This window comes from Ursus americanus, chromosome 10, assembly GCF_024610735.1.
Source record: "Ursus americanus isolate L20-20 chromosome 10, mUrsAme1.1.p, whole genome shotgun sequence".
Classification (NCBI taxonomy): domain Eukaryota; kingdom Metazoa; phylum Chordata; class Mammalia; order Carnivora; family Ursidae; genus Ursus; species Ursus americanus.
The window spans coordinates 56,278,965-56,297,016 of NC_142136.1; the positions used below are offsets into that span (position 1 = coordinate 56,278,965).

The 18,052-nt window shown below is 34.2% G+C and overlaps 1 protein-coding gene across 2 annotated transcripts in view; it reads left to right on the top strand.

The window, feature by feature from the left end:
- RB1 (RB transcriptional corepressor 1) overlaps positions 1-18,052 on the top strand; it is a 151,875-nt gene that overhangs the window by 131,167 nt on the left and 2,656 nt on the right. For both annotated transcript variants that reach the window (XM_045796812.2, XM_087865149.1), the window contains 7 exons: positions 1,834-1,979; positions 6,455-6,559; positions 7,008-7,121; positions 7,219-7,382; positions 13,702-13,732; positions 15,802-15,944; positions 16,459-16,508. In XM_045796812.2, coding sequence (XP_045652768.1) covers positions 1,834-1,979; positions 6,455-6,559; positions 7,008-7,121; positions 7,219-7,382; positions 13,702-13,732; positions 15,802-15,944; positions 16,459-16,508 — 753 coding nt within the window. The remainder of the gene's footprint in view (positions 1-1,833; positions 1,980-6,454; positions 6,560-7,007; positions 7,122-7,218; positions 7,383-13,701; positions 13,733-15,801; positions 15,945-16,458; positions 16,509-18,052) is intronic.

Sequence of the window (18,052 nt, forward strand, 5' to 3'; positions counted from 1 at the left end):
ATTTCCGGCTAATCAGGTTGTGTAGCATTCTCTGATTATGTGTGTATGAGCTGGAGCAGGGGTGTCTGTGCATGCATATATACAGCTGACCCTTGAATGATGTGGGGATTAGGGGCGCTGATCCCGCATGCAGTCAAAAATCCACATATAGCTTTTGACTCCCCAGAAACTTTACCAATAGCCTACTGTTGACTAGAAGCCTTGCCAACAGTATAAAGAATTGATTAACATATATTTTATATATTATATGTATTATATTCTGTACTCCTTACGGTAAAGTAAGCTAGAGAAAAGAAACTGTTATTAAGAAAATCATAAGGCAAATACATTTATAGTACTGTCCTCTATTTATTGAAAAAAAAAATCCATGTGTAAGTGGACTCTGTTAGTTCAACCCATGTTGTGTAAGAGTCAGCCGTATGTGCAGGTGCCTACCAACTGCAGCTCTCTGAAGGGACATGAAAGGCCAGATCACTCTGTGACAAATCTTTTTTCTGATTTTATTCAAGTCAGAAATATACTGAGTTTTATAGGCATATTGTAAGATAACCCTTAAGTTAGAGCAGTGTTTCCAGAGTGTGGTCCCCAACCAAGCAGAATCCACCTCACCTGGAGAGTTGTAGAGAGGAAAATTTTTGTTTAGGCCCCATCTTAGAATTACTCAGTCAGAAACTCTAGGATGAAGTGCAAAAAGAAAAAAAATTCCTTATTTTAACAAGCCTTCCAAGGCTAGTCTGATGCACATTAAAGTAAGAACCACTGAGATAGTTAACTAAAAATTTCTGATTACTTTATGCAAGTCTTTGAAAGGTACATTTAAAGCAAGAGTCATTATATTTAAAGTAGATGGGAAAAAAAATTAATTTTGTGGATTCCTTTTCTCCAGACCTAAAACCCAATAGTATTTTTATAGACTTTCTAAATAAATCTTATGTTAGTATTCAAGTATTATTTTGCCTTCTACATACCTAACTCTGTACTAAGACTAGGGATTATTTATTCATAAAGAAAATAGTGGTAGAGGTGAGGTTACTGTTAATATGCTGTTTATACTATGGGTGGGAATGCAAACTGGTGCAGTCACTCTGGACAACAGTATGGAGGTTCCTCAAAAAGTTAAAAATTGAACTACCCTATAATCCAGCAATTGCACAACTAGGTATTTACCCGAAGGATACAAAAATACTAATTTGAAGGGGTACATGAACCCCAGTGTTTATAGCAGCATTATCTACAATAGCCAAACTATGGAAACAGACCAAGTGTCCATTGATGGATGAATAGGTAAGGAAGATGCAGTATAAATATGCAATGGACTATTACCCAGGCATAAACATGAATGAAATCTTGCCATTTGCAATGATGTGGATAGAGCTAGAGAATATAATGCTAAGTGAAATAAGTCAGTCAGAGTCAGGCAAATACCATATGATCTCACTCATATGTGAAATTGAAGAAACAAAACAGATGAACATAGAGGAAGAAAAAAGGGAAAACCAAGAAACAGACTCTCACCTATGGAGAACAAACTGATGGTTCCCAGAGTGGGAGGTGGGTGAAATAGGTGATGGGTATTAAGAAGGGCACTTGGGATGAGCAGTGGGTGTTGTATGGAAGTGATGAATCACTAAACTCTACATCTGAAGCTAATATTATGCTGTATATTAACTAACTGGAATTTAAATAAAAACTTGGAAAAAAACAGAAAAAGATAAAATGCTGTTTAACAGCACTGTGGTTATAGCAATTTAATATTTGAAAATATAGCAATTTAATATCCACTTGTAATTCAAAATGAATAGTAAACATGACTAATTCCCCTTATCTCTGCAGTGTACCGACTAGCATATCTTCGACTAAATACCCTGTGTGCACGTCTTCTGTCTGACCACCCAGAACTAGAACACATCATCTGGACCCTTTTTCAGCACACACTGCAAAATGAGTATGAACTCATGAGGGACAGGCATTTGGATCAGGTAAGAAAATAATGCACTTCACCTCTCTTCTCCTACTTATTTGTTAACTGTGTATTGATTTCTTAAAAGGTTAGATTCAAATGAGAAGCTAGATCAACTTAGCAGACTTAATATATATGCATTTGTTGGCTACCTTTTATAATTTTGCTGTAATTCTTAGAGCTTTAGAGCTTGGGAGTATTTCAGTAACTTGTTTAATGACATAAAAGATCTTACAAAAATCATTGAAAAAATTTATTGGTGGTTTTTCTGTCTTGTAAACTAGATTTCATGTTAGTATGGAAAAGGCACGAGACCTAAGAACAAGTTGATCTAAAACAGTGCCTATTGAATGAATGAATGAATGAACGAACTAACGAATGACTTAATTTACAGAGAATGTTCTCTTGTATCTTCCTTTTTCTTCTCTGTACACAGAATAATAAGAATATTTTTTTGATAACACTTATTGAGATATAATTCACATATCTTACAAATTACCCATATAAAGTGTACAATCCAGTGGTTTTTAATATATTCATAGAGTTGTGCAACCATCACCAAAATCACTTTTAAAATATTTTTATCGTGCCAAGAAGAAACGCCACACCCTTCAACACTCACCTTCTGTTCCCCTACTTCCTCCAGACCCAGGCAACATTGATCTTTCTATGTCTATAGATTTGCCTATTTGGGGACATTTTATATAAACGGAATGATATAATACATGGTCTTTTGTGCCTGGCGTCTTTAATTTAGTGTAATGTTTTCATTGTTCATCTGTATTATAGCTTGTATCAGTACTTCATTCCTTTTATTGCCAAATAATATTCCATTGTATGGATATGATGTCCATCATATTTATCTATCATTTGGTATACATTTGTTTTCTGTTTTTTGGCTATTATGAATAATGTTGGCTATGAACATTTATGTACAAGTTTTGTGTGGATATATGTTTCCAGTTCTCTTGGATGTATACCTAGAAGTAGAATTGCCAGGTCATATGATAACTATATGTGTAACCTTTGAGGACAGATTGTTTTCCAATATATCTGCACCATTCTGCATTCCTACCAGCAGTGTATGGGTTTCCAATTTCTCCATATCCTCATCAGCCTCTTATTTACTTTTTTGATTACAATCATCTTAGTGAGTATAGAGTGGTATCTCTTTATGGTTTTAATTTGCATTTCCCTGATGGCTAATGATATTGATTGAGAATCTTTTCATGTGCTTATTGGCCATTTATATATCTTCTTTAGAGAAATATCTACTCAGCTCATTTGCATATTTTTAAATTGAGTTGTCTATTTATTATTGAGTTATAAGGGTTCTGTATGTAGTCTACATTAAAGTCCCTAATTTCATATGATTTGCAAATGTTTTCTCCAGTTCTCTGAGTTGTCCTTTCACTTTCTTGATGATGTCCTTTGAGGCACAAAAGTTTTTAATTTTGATCATGTTCCATTTATCTATTTGTTTCTATTGTTACTGCTGCTTTTGGTGTCATATCTAAGAAACCATTGCCAAATCAGAGATCACGAAGATTTATCCTTGTTTTTCTCCAAGAGTTTTATATTTTTAGCTCTTACATTTACATTTTGATTCATTCTGAGTTAATTTTTGTGTATGGTGTGAGATAGGGGTCTAACTTTACTCTTTTGTATGTGAATACTACTTGTTCCAGCACCATTTCTTAAAAAGTCTTTTCTTTCTCTATTGACAGTTGTCAAAATTCAACTAACTATATATGTGTAAAAGTTCATTTCTGGTTTCTTAATTGTACTCCATTGATCTGTATGTCTCCTCTTATGCCAGTACAACACTGTCTTAATTACTGTAGCTTTGTAGTAAATTTTGGAATATGAAAGTGGGGGGGCACCTGGGTGGCTCAGTCCGTTAAGCATCTGACTCTTGATTTCACTCAGCTCATAATCTCAGGGTCATGATCCCAGGGTCATGAGATCAAGCCCCACTTGGGACTCCGTGCTCACTGGGGAGTCTGCTTGAGATTCTCTCCATCTCCCTCTCTTTCTCCCCCTCCCCTACTTACACACACACTCTTGTGTGTGCCCTTTCTTCCTAAAATAAATAAATAAATAAATCTTTAAAAAAAAAGAAATAGGAAAGAAATTTTGCTCTTCTTTTTCAAGATTTGTTGTACTATTCTAAAGCTTGCATTTCCATATGAATTTCAGGATCAGCTTGTCAATTTCTGCAAAGAAGCCTACTGGGATTTTGATAGGGATTATACTGAATCATAGATCAATTCGAGGAGCTCTCTTATCATAACAATATTAAGTATGCTAGTCCATGAACATGTATTATGAGTCTTTCCATTTATTTAGATGTTCTTTACTTTTTTTCAGTTATGTTTTAAAATTTTTAGAGTATAGTCTTGTTATATTAAATGTATATGCCTCAGTATTTTATTCCTTTTAACACTATTGTAACTGGAATTTTTTCTTTAATTTCTTGTTTGCATTATTCATTACAAATGTGTAGAAATACAATTTATTTTCATATATTGATCTTGTTATCCTATAGTATTGTTGTAGTTTATCAGTTCTAATAGTTTTTAGTGGATTCCTTAAGATTTTCAATATATAAGATCATATTATCTTCAAATAGAGATAGTTTTACTTTTTCCTTTTCAGTCTATACAACAGTTACTTCGCTTACTTGTCAAATTGCTCTGGTGTAGAACCTCCAAAACAATGTTGAGTGAAAGTGGTGAGAAGGGACATCCTTGTCTTACCCCTGGTCTTAGGGGAAAGCATTCAGCCTTTCACCATTAAATGTATTGTTAGCTGTGGAGTTTTTGTGTACGCCCTTTATCAAGTAGAGGAAGTTCCCATCTATTCCTAGTTGTTTTTATCATGAAAGTGTGTTGAATTTTGTCAAATGCTTTTTCTGTATCTATTGAGATGATCATTGGGGTTTTTCCCCTTTTATTGTATTGATATGTGATATATTACATTAATTGATTTTCAGATGTTAAACCAACCTTGCATTTCTGGAATGAATCCCACTTGGTCATAATATAGAATACATTTGATGTGCTGCTGGATTCAGCTTGTTTTTGTTAAAGATGTTTATATCTATAATCATAAGAGATAATGGTAATTTTCCTCTGACATCTGGTTTTGTTATCAGAGTACTACTATCCTAAGAGAATTAGTTGGGAAGTGTTCCCTCTTCTAATTTCAGAAGAGTTTGTGAAGAATTGGTATTGATTCTTTTTTAAAGGCTTGGTAGAATTCACCAGTGAAGCTGTCTGGGCCTGGACTTTTGTTTGAAGATAGTTTTGAATTAATAATTCTAGCTAATATTTTCTGTTTCTTCTTTACTAAGTTTTGGTGGTCTGTGTCTTTTCTTAAAATTTGCCATTCCATCTTAGATATCTATTTTGTTGGTATGCAGTTGTTCATAATGTTCCCTTGTAATCCCTTTATTTCTGTAAGGTCAGTAGTAATGTTCCCAAAAAGAATGATATTTTCAGCAGTAAATTAGTGTATAAGGGTATAACCTCCAAATATGTATATTTTACAAGAGTATATTTGGGTATATAAATTCTAGTATGTTGTATTTTTAAAAGTAGGCACTTATACTTTGCTACAATATAGAAAGACAGTAGTGCTAAGGATTTCTAAAGAGAGTAGGTATCTGAAATCAAGATTTTTGCAGAGAGGTACCTTAGGAAAAGAATTGAAGTAGGAGAAAAATGTAAATTAGCAAAAAAGATATTAGATGGCATTCTGAATGGGAAGAATGGTAGACTTGGAGCTGGTAGGATGCAGAGCAAGGGATGATGAGTAGATACTCTTGGCAATAGTAGATATGAGCAAGAATGTTAAATTTGGCAATAAAATTCATACAAATGAAGAAAGTTTGATTTTTTCAATTTGTAGGGAATCATTTCAAATCTTATTTCAACATTAATAATCTTTTTATTGAAATATGCATATAAAACATCCATATATTATAAGGATACATCTTAATGCAAATTCATCAACTGAACTCATCTGTATAACCTGCATCCAAATCAAGAACATTAGCTACAATACAAAGACTCTCTCCTGCCCCCTTTCAAGCCCCTTACCACCATCACCAAGTATATTCAATATTATTTTATCTGATAGTTTGAACCTTTGACACAACTGGCTTTTTTTAAAGTGGTAGTTACACAGTTAACTGATTCCAGTGTCAGCTTTTCTGGGAAAAATCTAAGGAACAGGGGTCAAAGTTAGGGTTATTTACAAACCAGATGATCAGTTTCAATAATCAAGATTTGACTTATGCATTTGTTCTTTAAACAAAACTTGGATTAAACAAACTTCACATCACCTTTCTAATTGAGCTTGGGATGGGAAAAGATAATCCTATAGGAACTTTAATTTCCATTTTTTAAAACTAAAAGAAAGATAACAGTACTTTTTAGAGCACAACTATGTAACAAATTCAGATATTTTTATATTGTATTGATTTACCAGATTATGATGTGTTCCATGTATGGCATATGCAAAGTGAAGAATATAGACCTTAAATTCAAAATCATTGTAACAGCATACAAGGATCTTCCTCATGCTGTTCAGGAGGTGGGTAATCTTCCATGGTAAGACTGTTTTTTGATATATCCATATCTATAATAAATGATAATGTAAGTCATAAATTAGATCATATATTCTGGTCATATTATATAAATTCACATATCAATTTTTTTACCTTTACATTGGAATTGGAAAGTTAAAGCACTTTAATATCCAAATTCATATTATAAAGCTAATAAGGAATACTGCATCTGCCTTGCAATAAACAGGATATTTGTAATAAAGTTTTACATTTATATATACTTTAAAAAAATCTGTGACATTTCACTTCTGAGAGCAGCTATAATCCAAACCTAAGAAGACTTTTTCAGGTTATTTTTTCCTGTATACTGTGTGATTCTTCCTGTTAAAAAATAATATGATGTATTAAAAAAGAAAATCTAAAGAGACAGACTTCCAAATTCATTTAACAAGTGTTTTTATTCTTCTTCCTCAGACATTCAAACGTGTTTTGATCAGAGAAGAGGAGTATGATTCCATTATAGTATTCTATAACTCGGTCTTCATGCAGAGACTGAAAACAAATATTTTGCAGTATGCTTCTACCAGGGTATGTTTGAAGTATCCTTTGATTGGGAAAATCTAATTATAAAATGGATCTTACTAAAACATTAAAAAAAAAAATCTACTTTTTGTTTTTGCTCTAGCCCCCTACCTTGTCACCAATACCTCACATTCCTCGAAGCCCTTACAAGTTTTCTAGTTCACCTTTACGGATTCCTGGGGGGAACATCTATATATCACCCCTGAAGAATCCATATAAAATTTCAGAAGGTGTGCCAACGCCAACAAAAATGACTCCAAGATCAAGGTTTGTGTTCTCTTCTCAGGGAAGGGGCGGGAATAAGAGGGGATTATTTTGATCCAAGCACAAAAATATAAAACTTTCTTTACTTAAAAAATACTTATTTACATTAAGTGACATGATAGGAATTTGGCAGGAAAAAAAGATGATCTTTTTACTTAAGTGGGTTTGCAAATTTAGTCCTCAACCTTCCCGGTTGCTGGGGTCTGTTCTTTTGTGAACAAAGAACAATTTTTATAGTAGGTTTAAAATCGCTTTCATATTTTTTTAAATAGCCAGTCTGCTAAGCAAAGTGATTACTTTTAGTTAAGAATTTTTATTCTGTAGTTTTATTGAATGTCCTGTAAACTCTGTGAACCTGTTCATCTTGCTTTGTTATAAAAATGTAGATGACTGATTAAATGTAGATGACTGTAAATTAAGTCTTCAGAAGTCCATCCTTAATTCTGCCTACAGCTTCCTTATATCACCTGGGGCAGGTGTCATGTCTACTTCGGAAGGGTGCTGTGGATTAGGGAGAAGATGAGTATGAAGCTGTTGTAAATTCCTAGATGAAAGGTTCTGTGCAACTACAAATCATTATATTATCTTCCACATCCAACCACAAGTGCTCTGTGGCTTTGAAGTGCTTCCATTGACTTATATGTTATCATGGGCTGTTTGAAACTGACTTTATTTGTACAGAGTGGTAGGCAGATTAGCTAGTACAGTTAATGTAGTCTTATCTCCTCAAATTGTCAGCTCATAGAGTTGTACTTAATAGGCAAGAAAAACAGGGAGAAGGGAAGATATTAGCCTTTTAGAAAACATTTGTGTAGGGTGTTTAATTATATAAGTAATGCACACTCATGGTAAAATTTGAAACTACAGGAAGAGATAAAGTAGAAAATAATTGGCAAGTGATGTAAATCCTCTTGTGCACCCCGTACCATCTTTTATTTGCTGTTCTTATAGTATCTGTGTATGATATCTACAGCTTACATTGTAAGTTGCTAAGATATACACCATATATATTTAATTTACACAGCCCCACATTGCCACATGAAAATGTGTACTTAGGTAATGATAATTGATCCATATTATGCTTATGATGATGATGATGGCTATTTGCTGAACTTAGTGAAATCACTTCTTGGTTGAGGTTCTTAAGCAAAAAAGTCATAATCTCAAAATCTTGATAAATCATTGATCAGGCATTTAGAAAGCATCTTAACATTCTATTTATCCAGCATATTTAGGTATTCTGCTTAATGAAATATATGTAGAATGATGTCCACTTATCAAGGAATTGGAGTACAATAAAATATATCTACTAGTTCCATGTGCATATGATTATATCCTTGTTATGTGAGGCTAATGCTGTTTTTCAGCTTTATTATTAAAAACAAATTATATATTTCACTTATGGCAACCACAAATTCAAAACCTATGATATATACACAAAAAATAAAGAGAAAGATAGCCAAACAAACTCTGTGGAAACTCATCAGTCCCAAAGAAAAAGAGCAAGAGAAGAGGAGAGGAACAGAGAATAACTACAAAAACAACCAGAAAACAAGGAACAAAAGAGCATTAAGTACATACCTATCAATAATAACTTTAAATGTAAATGGCCTAATCCTCCAGTCAAAAGATATAGGGTGGTGGAATGGATAAAAATACAAGACCCTTCTATATGAGTCTCTACAAGAGACTCACCTTAGACATAAAGACACAGACTGAGAGTAAAAGGATAGAAAAATGTTTACCATGCAAATGGAAGCAAAAAAAACCAAACAACAACAACAACAACAAAACAAAGCCTGGGTAGCAACACTTAAATCAGACAAAATAGACTTTACAACAAAGACTGTAACTAGAGACAAAGAAGGGTATTACATAATGATAAAGGGAGCAATCCAATAAAAGGATATAACACTTGTGAGTATCTGCATACCAAACACTAGAGCACCTGAATACATAAAGCACATATTAGTGGATATAAAGAGAGAAATTGATGGTAATACAATAGTAGTAAGGGACTTTAACACCCCACTTACATCGATGGATAGATCAGGCAGGAAATCAATAAGGAAACAGTGTCTTTGAATGACACTTTGTAACAGATGGACATAACAGATATATGTAGCACAGTCAATCCAAAAACAACAGAATACACATTATTCTCAAGCGCACATGGAACATTCTCCAGAAAGGATCACATATGAGGCCACAAAACAAACTTCAATAAATTTAAGAAGATTGAAATCATGCCAACCATGTTTTCTGATTATAGCAGTATGAAACTAGAAATAAATCACAAGAAAAAAACTGGAAAAAACACAAGCATGTGGAGATTAAACAACATGATACTAAACAACCGGTGGGCCAACAAAGCAATCGAAGAAACAAAAAATTCATGGCGAGAAATGAAAATGAAAATAAGATGGTCCAAAATCTTTAGGATGCAGTGAAAGCAGTTCTAAGAGGGAAATACACAACAATACAGCCCATCTCAAGAAACAAGAAAAAGCTGAAATAAATAACATAACCTTACACCTACAGGAATCAGAAAATGAAAAACCAACAAAGCCCAAGTTGAGTAGAAGAAAGGAGATAATAAAGATCAGAGCAGAAATAAATGGCATATAGAGACAAAAAAAAAAAAAATAGTAGAAAAAAATGAATGAAACCAAGAGCTGGTTCTCTGAAAAGATAAACAAAATTGGTTATCCCTTAGCTAGACTCATCAAGAAAAAAAGAGAAAGGACCCAAATAAAATCAGAAAGGAAAGAGAAGTAACAACTGACACCACAGAATTACAAAGGATTATAAGAGACTACTACAAAAAGTTGTATGCCAACAAATTGGACAACCTAGAAGAAATGGATAAATTCCTAGAAATATAGAATTTTCCAAAACTGAATCAGAAAGAAACAGAAAATCTGAACAGATTAATTTTTAGTAATGAATTTGAATCAGTAATCAAAAAACTACCAAAAAATAAATGTCCAGGCCAGATGCATTCACAAGTGAATTCTACCAGACATTTTAAAAAAGAATTAATACCTGTTCTCCTCAAACTATTCCAAAAAATAGAAGAGGATAGAAAGCTTCCAAATGCATTTATAAGGCCAGCATTACCCTGATACCAAAACCAGACAAGCACCCCACCGAGAGAAAGAAAGAAAGAAAAAGAAAGAAAGAAAGAAAAAAAGAAAGAAAGAAAGAAAGAAAAAAGCACAGGTCAGTAACCCTGATGAAGATAGATGCAAAGATCCTTGACAAAATATTAGCAAACTGCATTGAACAATATATCAAAATATCATTCACCATGAGCAGGCGGGATTTATTCCAGGGGTGCAAAGGTGGTTCGATATTCACAAATCAGCAATGTGATACACCACATCAACAAAACAAAGAATAAAAATCGTATGATCATTTCAATAGATGTAGAAAAAACATTTGACAAAATTCAGCATCATTCATGACAAAAACTCTAAACAAGGCAGGTTTACAGGGAACCTACCTCAAGATGGTAAGGCCATATATGAAATACCCACAACTTACCATATATCCCATATGATAAATAATATGGTGAAAAACTGAGAGCTTTTTCTCTAAGATCAGAAATAAGACAAGGATTTTCACTCTTAACACTTTTATTTAACATAGTACTGAAAGTCCTACCCATAGCAATCAGAGAAGAAAAAAAATGAAAGGCATCTATATTGGTCAAGAAGAAGTTAAAGTGTCACTACTTACAGATGACATGATACTATACGTAGAAAATCCTAAAGACTATACCAAAAAAACGACAAGAATAAATGAATTCAGTAAAGTTTCAGAATACAAAATTAATGCACAGAAATCTATTGCATTTCTATACACTAATACTGAAGTAGCAGAAAGAGAAACAAAGAAAACAACACCATTTACAATTGCACCAAAAAGATTAAATACCTAGGATAAACTTAACCAAAGAGGCAAAAGACCTATATCTGAAAGCTATAAAACATTGATGAAAGAAATTGAAGATGACACAAATACAAAGATATTCCATGTTCATGGATTGGAAGAATTAATATTGCTAAAAGGTCCATGTTTCCCAAAGCAATCTACAGATTCAATGTAATCCCTATCAAAATACCAAAAGCATTGTTCACAAACGAGAACAAATAATACTAAAATTTGTATGAAACCACAAAAGACCCCCAATTGCCAAAGCAATCTCGAAAAAGAAGAACAAGATTGGAGGTTACCCCAGGTTTCAAGATACACTACAGAGTTGTAGTAATCAAAACAACATGGTAGTGGCACACACACACACAAACCCACATAGATCAATGGAACAGAATAGAGAGCCCAGAAATAAACTAATGATCATATGGTCAATCTGTGCCAAAGGAGAAAGGGGAAAAGACAGTCTCTTTAATAAATGGTGCTGGGAACACTAGACAGCTACATGTAAAAGAATGAAAGTGGACCACCTTTTAAATACCATACACAAAAATAAAATGGATTAAAGACCTAAATGTGAGACCAGAAACCATAAGACTCTTAGAAGAGATCACAGGCAGTAATTTCTCTGACATCAGCTACGGCAACGTTTTTTCTAGGTATGTCTTCTAAGGCAAGAGAAACAAAAAGCAAAAAACAAAAAACAAAAAAAAACAAGTAGAACTACATCAAAATAAAAAGCTTCTGCACAGCAAAGGAAACCAGCAAAATGAAAAGGCAACCTAGTGAATGGGAGAAAATATTTGCAAACCACATATCCGATAAGGAGTTAATTTTAAAAATTTAAAAAGAACTCCTATAACTCAATAGCAAATAAACAATCCATTTAAAAGGTGAGCAGAAGATCCAAATAGACATTTTTCCAAAGAAGACATACAGATGGCAATGGACGCATGAAAAGATGCTCAAACTCACTAATCATCAGGGGAATGCAAATCAAAACCATAGTGAAAATCACACCTGTAGAATGACTAGAATAAAAAAGGCAAGAAATAAGTGTTGGTGAGGATGTGGAGAAAAGGAATCCTCATACACTGTTGGTGGGAATGTAAATTGGTACCGCCAACTGTGGAAAACAGTGTGGAGGTTCTTCAAAAACTTAAAAATAGAACTACCATATGATCCAGTAATTCCACTATTGGGTATTTACCCAAAGAAAATGAAAACACTAATTTGAAAAGATATATGCACCCCTGTGTTTACTGCAGCATTATTTACAATATTGAAGATATGGAAGCACCGTAGGTGTCCACTGATGTATGAATGAATAAGGAAGATGTGTTACAGTTATCTAGATCTACATACACATACGTACAAGGGAATATTATGCAGCCATTAAATATATGTACACATATACTTACAAGGGGATATTATGCAGTCATTGAAAAGTTTAAGATCATGCCATTTGAGACAACATGAATGGACCTAGAGGATATAATGTTAAGTGAAATAAGTCAGAGAAAAACAAATACCGTATGATTTCACTCATAAGTGAAATCCAAAAAAATAAATAAAAATCAGAATCAGACCTAAATACAAAAAACAAACTGATGGTTGCCAGAGGGCAGGGAAGGATGGACAATATGGGTGAAGGTTAGTGGGAGATGTAGGCTTCCTGTTATAGAATGAGTGAGTCACAGGCAATGAAAGGTACAACATAATGAGTAGTGATACTAGGGAGAATAGGGATACTGCAGCAGTGCTGTGTGGTGGCAGATGGTGGCTACACTTGTGGTGAGCACAGCATCATGTATAAACTTGTTGAATCACTGTGTTGTACACCTGAAACTAATGTAACATTGTGGGTCAGCTATACTCAAATAAAAACAAAAGAACATAAATTATATGGTTCAAACAAGGACAAGCAGACTAATAGATTTCTGATTCTAGTATATATGATAAGCAGACTTTACCATATATCAGTAGAGATCTTAATTAGAATTCTGATTATTAATGCTGTAACTTTTTGCTAATTGTTAGGTGAATTTTTAATGAGGAAATGTGAAATTTTAATTGGTTACTTACCCATTGAGTTATGAAGAATTAAGTATGGGTGAACTTAAAATTTTCCTTTGCCTTCTTTAAACGTGGACAATGGCAAAAAATGTTCTTTCAGGCATATAATTCTTTAAAAATCTAAGAGACCAGCTCAGTGTATGATTAAATTAGCACTGTTAGAATAAACCCCTAATGACTGGAATTTTGTTGTGGTTCTAGGGTAGAACAAACCTTTGATTTGGTATTTCTGATAGCTCAGAATGATCTGTGTTCATCTCTGCACAGTTATATATGACCTTCATTACTAATTTGTATTTTATCTTGACAGAATCTTAGTATCAATTGGTGAATCATTTGGGGTGAGTATTTTCTTTCTATGATATATAGGGCATGCACTGTAACTGTAAAAGAAATTGCAGATTTCTGTAACTTGAACTGACAAATAACTATTATTCAAACACCTCAGCAAGGCATGTTGCATAGAACTTAGAAAATAGATCAATAGCAGACTTATTTTCAAATCAGATTTAATTTCAAGATATACTCGTAATTGGTGAATTTCAAAGAGGTTTTCTAAACATCCTTTGAGATTATATAATACATTACATATATTTTTCCAAGCCATCAGTTCCTTGTCACTTGAGCCTCTACACGGAACCACTCATTACTCACAAATGTCATCTTGCTTCCCTCAGAGCAAGAAGAGAGAGAGGGAAAGAAGGAGGTATGGAGCAAAATGGAAGTCACAGTCTTTTTGTAACTAATATTGGAAGTGATATTCCATCACTTTTGTCATATTTTTTCAGAAGCAAGGTAACACTAGGTCCAACCCACACACTCAGGGAAGAGAGGATTATACAAGCATGAAAACTAGGAGGTGAGGATTAGTGAGACCCATTCTAGAGTCGGCCTACCCCACTGCTCCAAATATGATTAGAGAAAGATACTAGTTTGTACACTAAAAGACCAAGTGTTAAAATGTATGTTACAAATAGTAAATGCTGTGACATTTAGCTCAAGGTAGGCTGCAGCTGTCAGGGTTCACAAAGGACATGTGTGACCACGTTAAGTAGGGTTGGATCTGGATACGTATAGAGTAGTGGTCCTCAAACTTTTCTGCTTGCTATAACCTCTAAAAGAATTGAGAAAATGTTATATGAACTTACATATTTTAAAGCTGATAACTAAAAATCTTATAAATTTAATACATACACAGGAATTTAGTTTCATATTATATATGTGCTCTAAACTTATTTCCATCAAAACATGTTTTTGCATTTAATTTTTAGAAAATTGCCTTCTTTAGGGGCACCTGAGTGGCTCAGTCAGTTCAGCATCTGACTCTTGATTTCTGCTCAGGTTCTGATCTCAAGGTTGTGAGATTGAGCCCTGCATCGGGCTCCACACTCAGCTTGGAGTCTGCTTGAGATTCTCTCTCTCTTCCACTCCCTCTGCCCCTCCCCCTGCTCATGAGCACACACACGCTCTCTCTAAAATAAATAAAATCTTAAAAAAAAGAAAAATTGTCTCATTTAATTTTTGGAAAAAGACAGCTCAATTAGTAAAGCTAAATCTCACTGTCAAATCAGTCAGTCAAATGGGACCTGGTTTCTACTGATAGTTTGGCTTCATTTTTTAGTTCAGATGAACATGTTCCTACACATCTCTGAGGTAATCCCCTCACTCTAGTCCTAAGGTAGGCAAATAAGAAATGGAAATTTTCCATGTGCTTGTCCTTGGGTAAAATAAGGTATTACGTCCCCTTTGGGATTTATTACCAAAGCTTTCTTGACTTTGCTGTGACAGGATTCTCCCTCAAAAGATACAGATCTCAAATCATCTCTAGTAATAAGGAAAGGACTCGAAATCTTTTGATATCTGATTTTTTATTTAAAAAACTATGAATTAGCATTTCAATAAATACTATATCAGTAATGGTTTAAAATATATAAACTATATGACTTGTCAACATAAGATCCATAAAGTGAGTCCAAAATTATGATCGACTAGACATTTCACTTCTTATTAGATTCTTATGATATTCTCCCTGGTTATGCCCTCAAAAAAACCCACAAGGTTCTGGAAGGCCATTCCAACTTTATATGCTTCTGAGAAGGAGCCCAGGTTTTGGGTGCAGGTGAGTTCCAAAAATGAGGAACCAGGATTTTGAGAGTAGTAGTCAGAGTTGTTGGAGGAGGGGGGGAGCCTCATACGGAGAGACAGGACGATATTTAATTGGGCAGAGTTAGGTGTAGTTACACTGATGCTAAGATTTTTCCATATCTCATCTGGTGCAATAAAGCAGAAAATTAAAATGCAGATATTTCCTCTGCCTGATTTTTGATACCCCTCCAACTACAATTAAGGGTTGCTAACTACAAAACGCTGGCATTTAATGATTTAAAATAAAGAATTCTGTAATTTGTAGACTTCTGAGAAGTTCCAGAAAATAAACCAGATGGTGTGTAACAGCGACCGTGTGCTCAAGAGAAGTGCTGAAGGCAGCAACCCTCCCAAACCATTGAAAAAACTACGCTTTGATATTGAAGGATCAGATGAAGCCGATGGAAGGTAGGAACAGCTGTAGAATGTTTTTCCGTAGCTGAGCTGCTCATGTGGAGAAGCCAGAGTGCCAGCTCTACCCCTTTATACCAATTTTATTTCAAAATTGTGGAAATTGCTCAAAGAAATAGGTATGTATCCCAGAGTTAACACCATTTAAATCATAGACTATCTACTAAAATTCATTGAACGTATCCGATGTTAACAATCTGATCTTTTTTTTTTCTTTTTTTTTTTTAACAAAGCCACTGATGAAATTTTGTTATGATTAACATTAGATTTTTAAATGCTTACTCTTAGAAAAAAAACAACTACGGTGTTTTATAAGAATCACTGACAAAATGCAAAAGATTATAAATTTGTGATGGTTTGTATTTTAGATGGTTTATAAGCCTTTGAAATTAAAAGCTACTCGCTAAAATAAGTATACAGTAAGTCATTGGAACCGCTATAGTTATTGAAAATTTCAGTTTTCCATCTATACATATACATATGAAATATCTTCTCTTTTTTAAATCTGTAGTAAACATCTCCCAGGGGAGTCCAAATTTCAACAGAAACTGGCAGAAATGAGTAAGTACTTATCATTTCACCCTACATAAATGAAACCATTGTTTATATTGCAAAAAGCCTTTTCATGTTTTAAAGGAATAAATATATATAATTCCCTAAATTAGCACACTCGCTTATGCACTTAAAATGTAATCCAATCAAGAATGTACTCTTTACCCACAGACATTTGTGGATTAGATGTATGACGCAAAATGAAGGTCATCTTTCCCTTCCTAAAATCTTTAGTGCAGAAATACTAAGAAGTGAAACCACATCTTCAGCATGAATGGCTGTGGTTAGAAATACCTCAGGAGAGCAAAACTATAATGAGGAACTCTTTCAGAGCATTGGATAGAGGGAAAGGTTTTAAAAATTAGCATATAGGAACATCATCACCCTTATTTGAAGAATAATTTTTTACTCTGTTATTGAACTTCTCTAATTTCAAGTTTTAAAACAATGTCAAGCAAAAGTTTTCTGTTACCGGAGATCAGAATTTTGCTAAAGAGCGCCGTCAAATCATTCTCCAAGTTACACAGAGTGACGTAAATTTGGAATATTAAGGCGAATGGGATCCTATCCGAAGCGCTCTGAGATGATCCAAGATTAACCGAAGGAGAGTAGATGGAAAGTACTTTAAGAAGAAGGCGAACACTTGCCGACTGCCCCCGGGCTGTCCCGGGGAGAGAGCCGTGGTGGTGAGGGTGACGTTTCCTGACCCTCTGCAGCCGGACCCATCCACAGGAAGAATGGCTGGCACGGGGAAAGAAGACACGTATTTTGGAGATAATAAGTATTAAAACTATTAGTCCTAGGTCATAGGCCATATCAATCGATATGATATGTTCAGAACAATACCAGCTGAAATGTGACTTTTTAAAAAGGGGCTTCTCTATAAACATGTGCCCATAAATACTAAGTATTTAAAGTACAAAGTATTTAAAAGAATGCTTTTGATTTTTTAAACAAATTCTTTCTATGTATATTATTTTGAAGAGAACAGTCAACACTAAATATATCAAGAGTTTGAATTTTTGATGAGAAACGCATCTCTGTTCTGGATTTTACATTGACTGATCTACCCGTTTGAGCTCTGAAGTGGTTGTGGCATCTCCGCTCAGTACATGAAAATAGACGCAAAGCTTCTGACCAGAATGAGGCCTTGAAAACATTTGGAAGGATTTTGAAGCTCACAAATATCCATTTTAGAAGGAGCAGAAAGTGTAAAAATATGTATGTGTTTGTAGAGGAGAGTTCACTTGCTGTGGTGGGTACATTTGCCAGTAGCGTCCTTCGCCCTGTGGTGAATTCCCGATGCCGGGCTGGAGTTCAGGGCCTTTATGTGGCTGCAAATTGGAGAGAAGCAGCAGGAGTTTGGACTCCTAGGGCTAAGGAATTCTTCAGTTTTCCTCAAAGAATGGCATTCAAAAAAGACCCATCACACAGTGCTAGATTGCTCAGGGGGGTAAGACATAGAATTAGTCTTTTCTTTCTTTTCCGAATGTGAATTTGTGCTTCTTTGAAATGAAGAGCCTCTGCCCACCACTAAAATCAAGTTTTTTAAA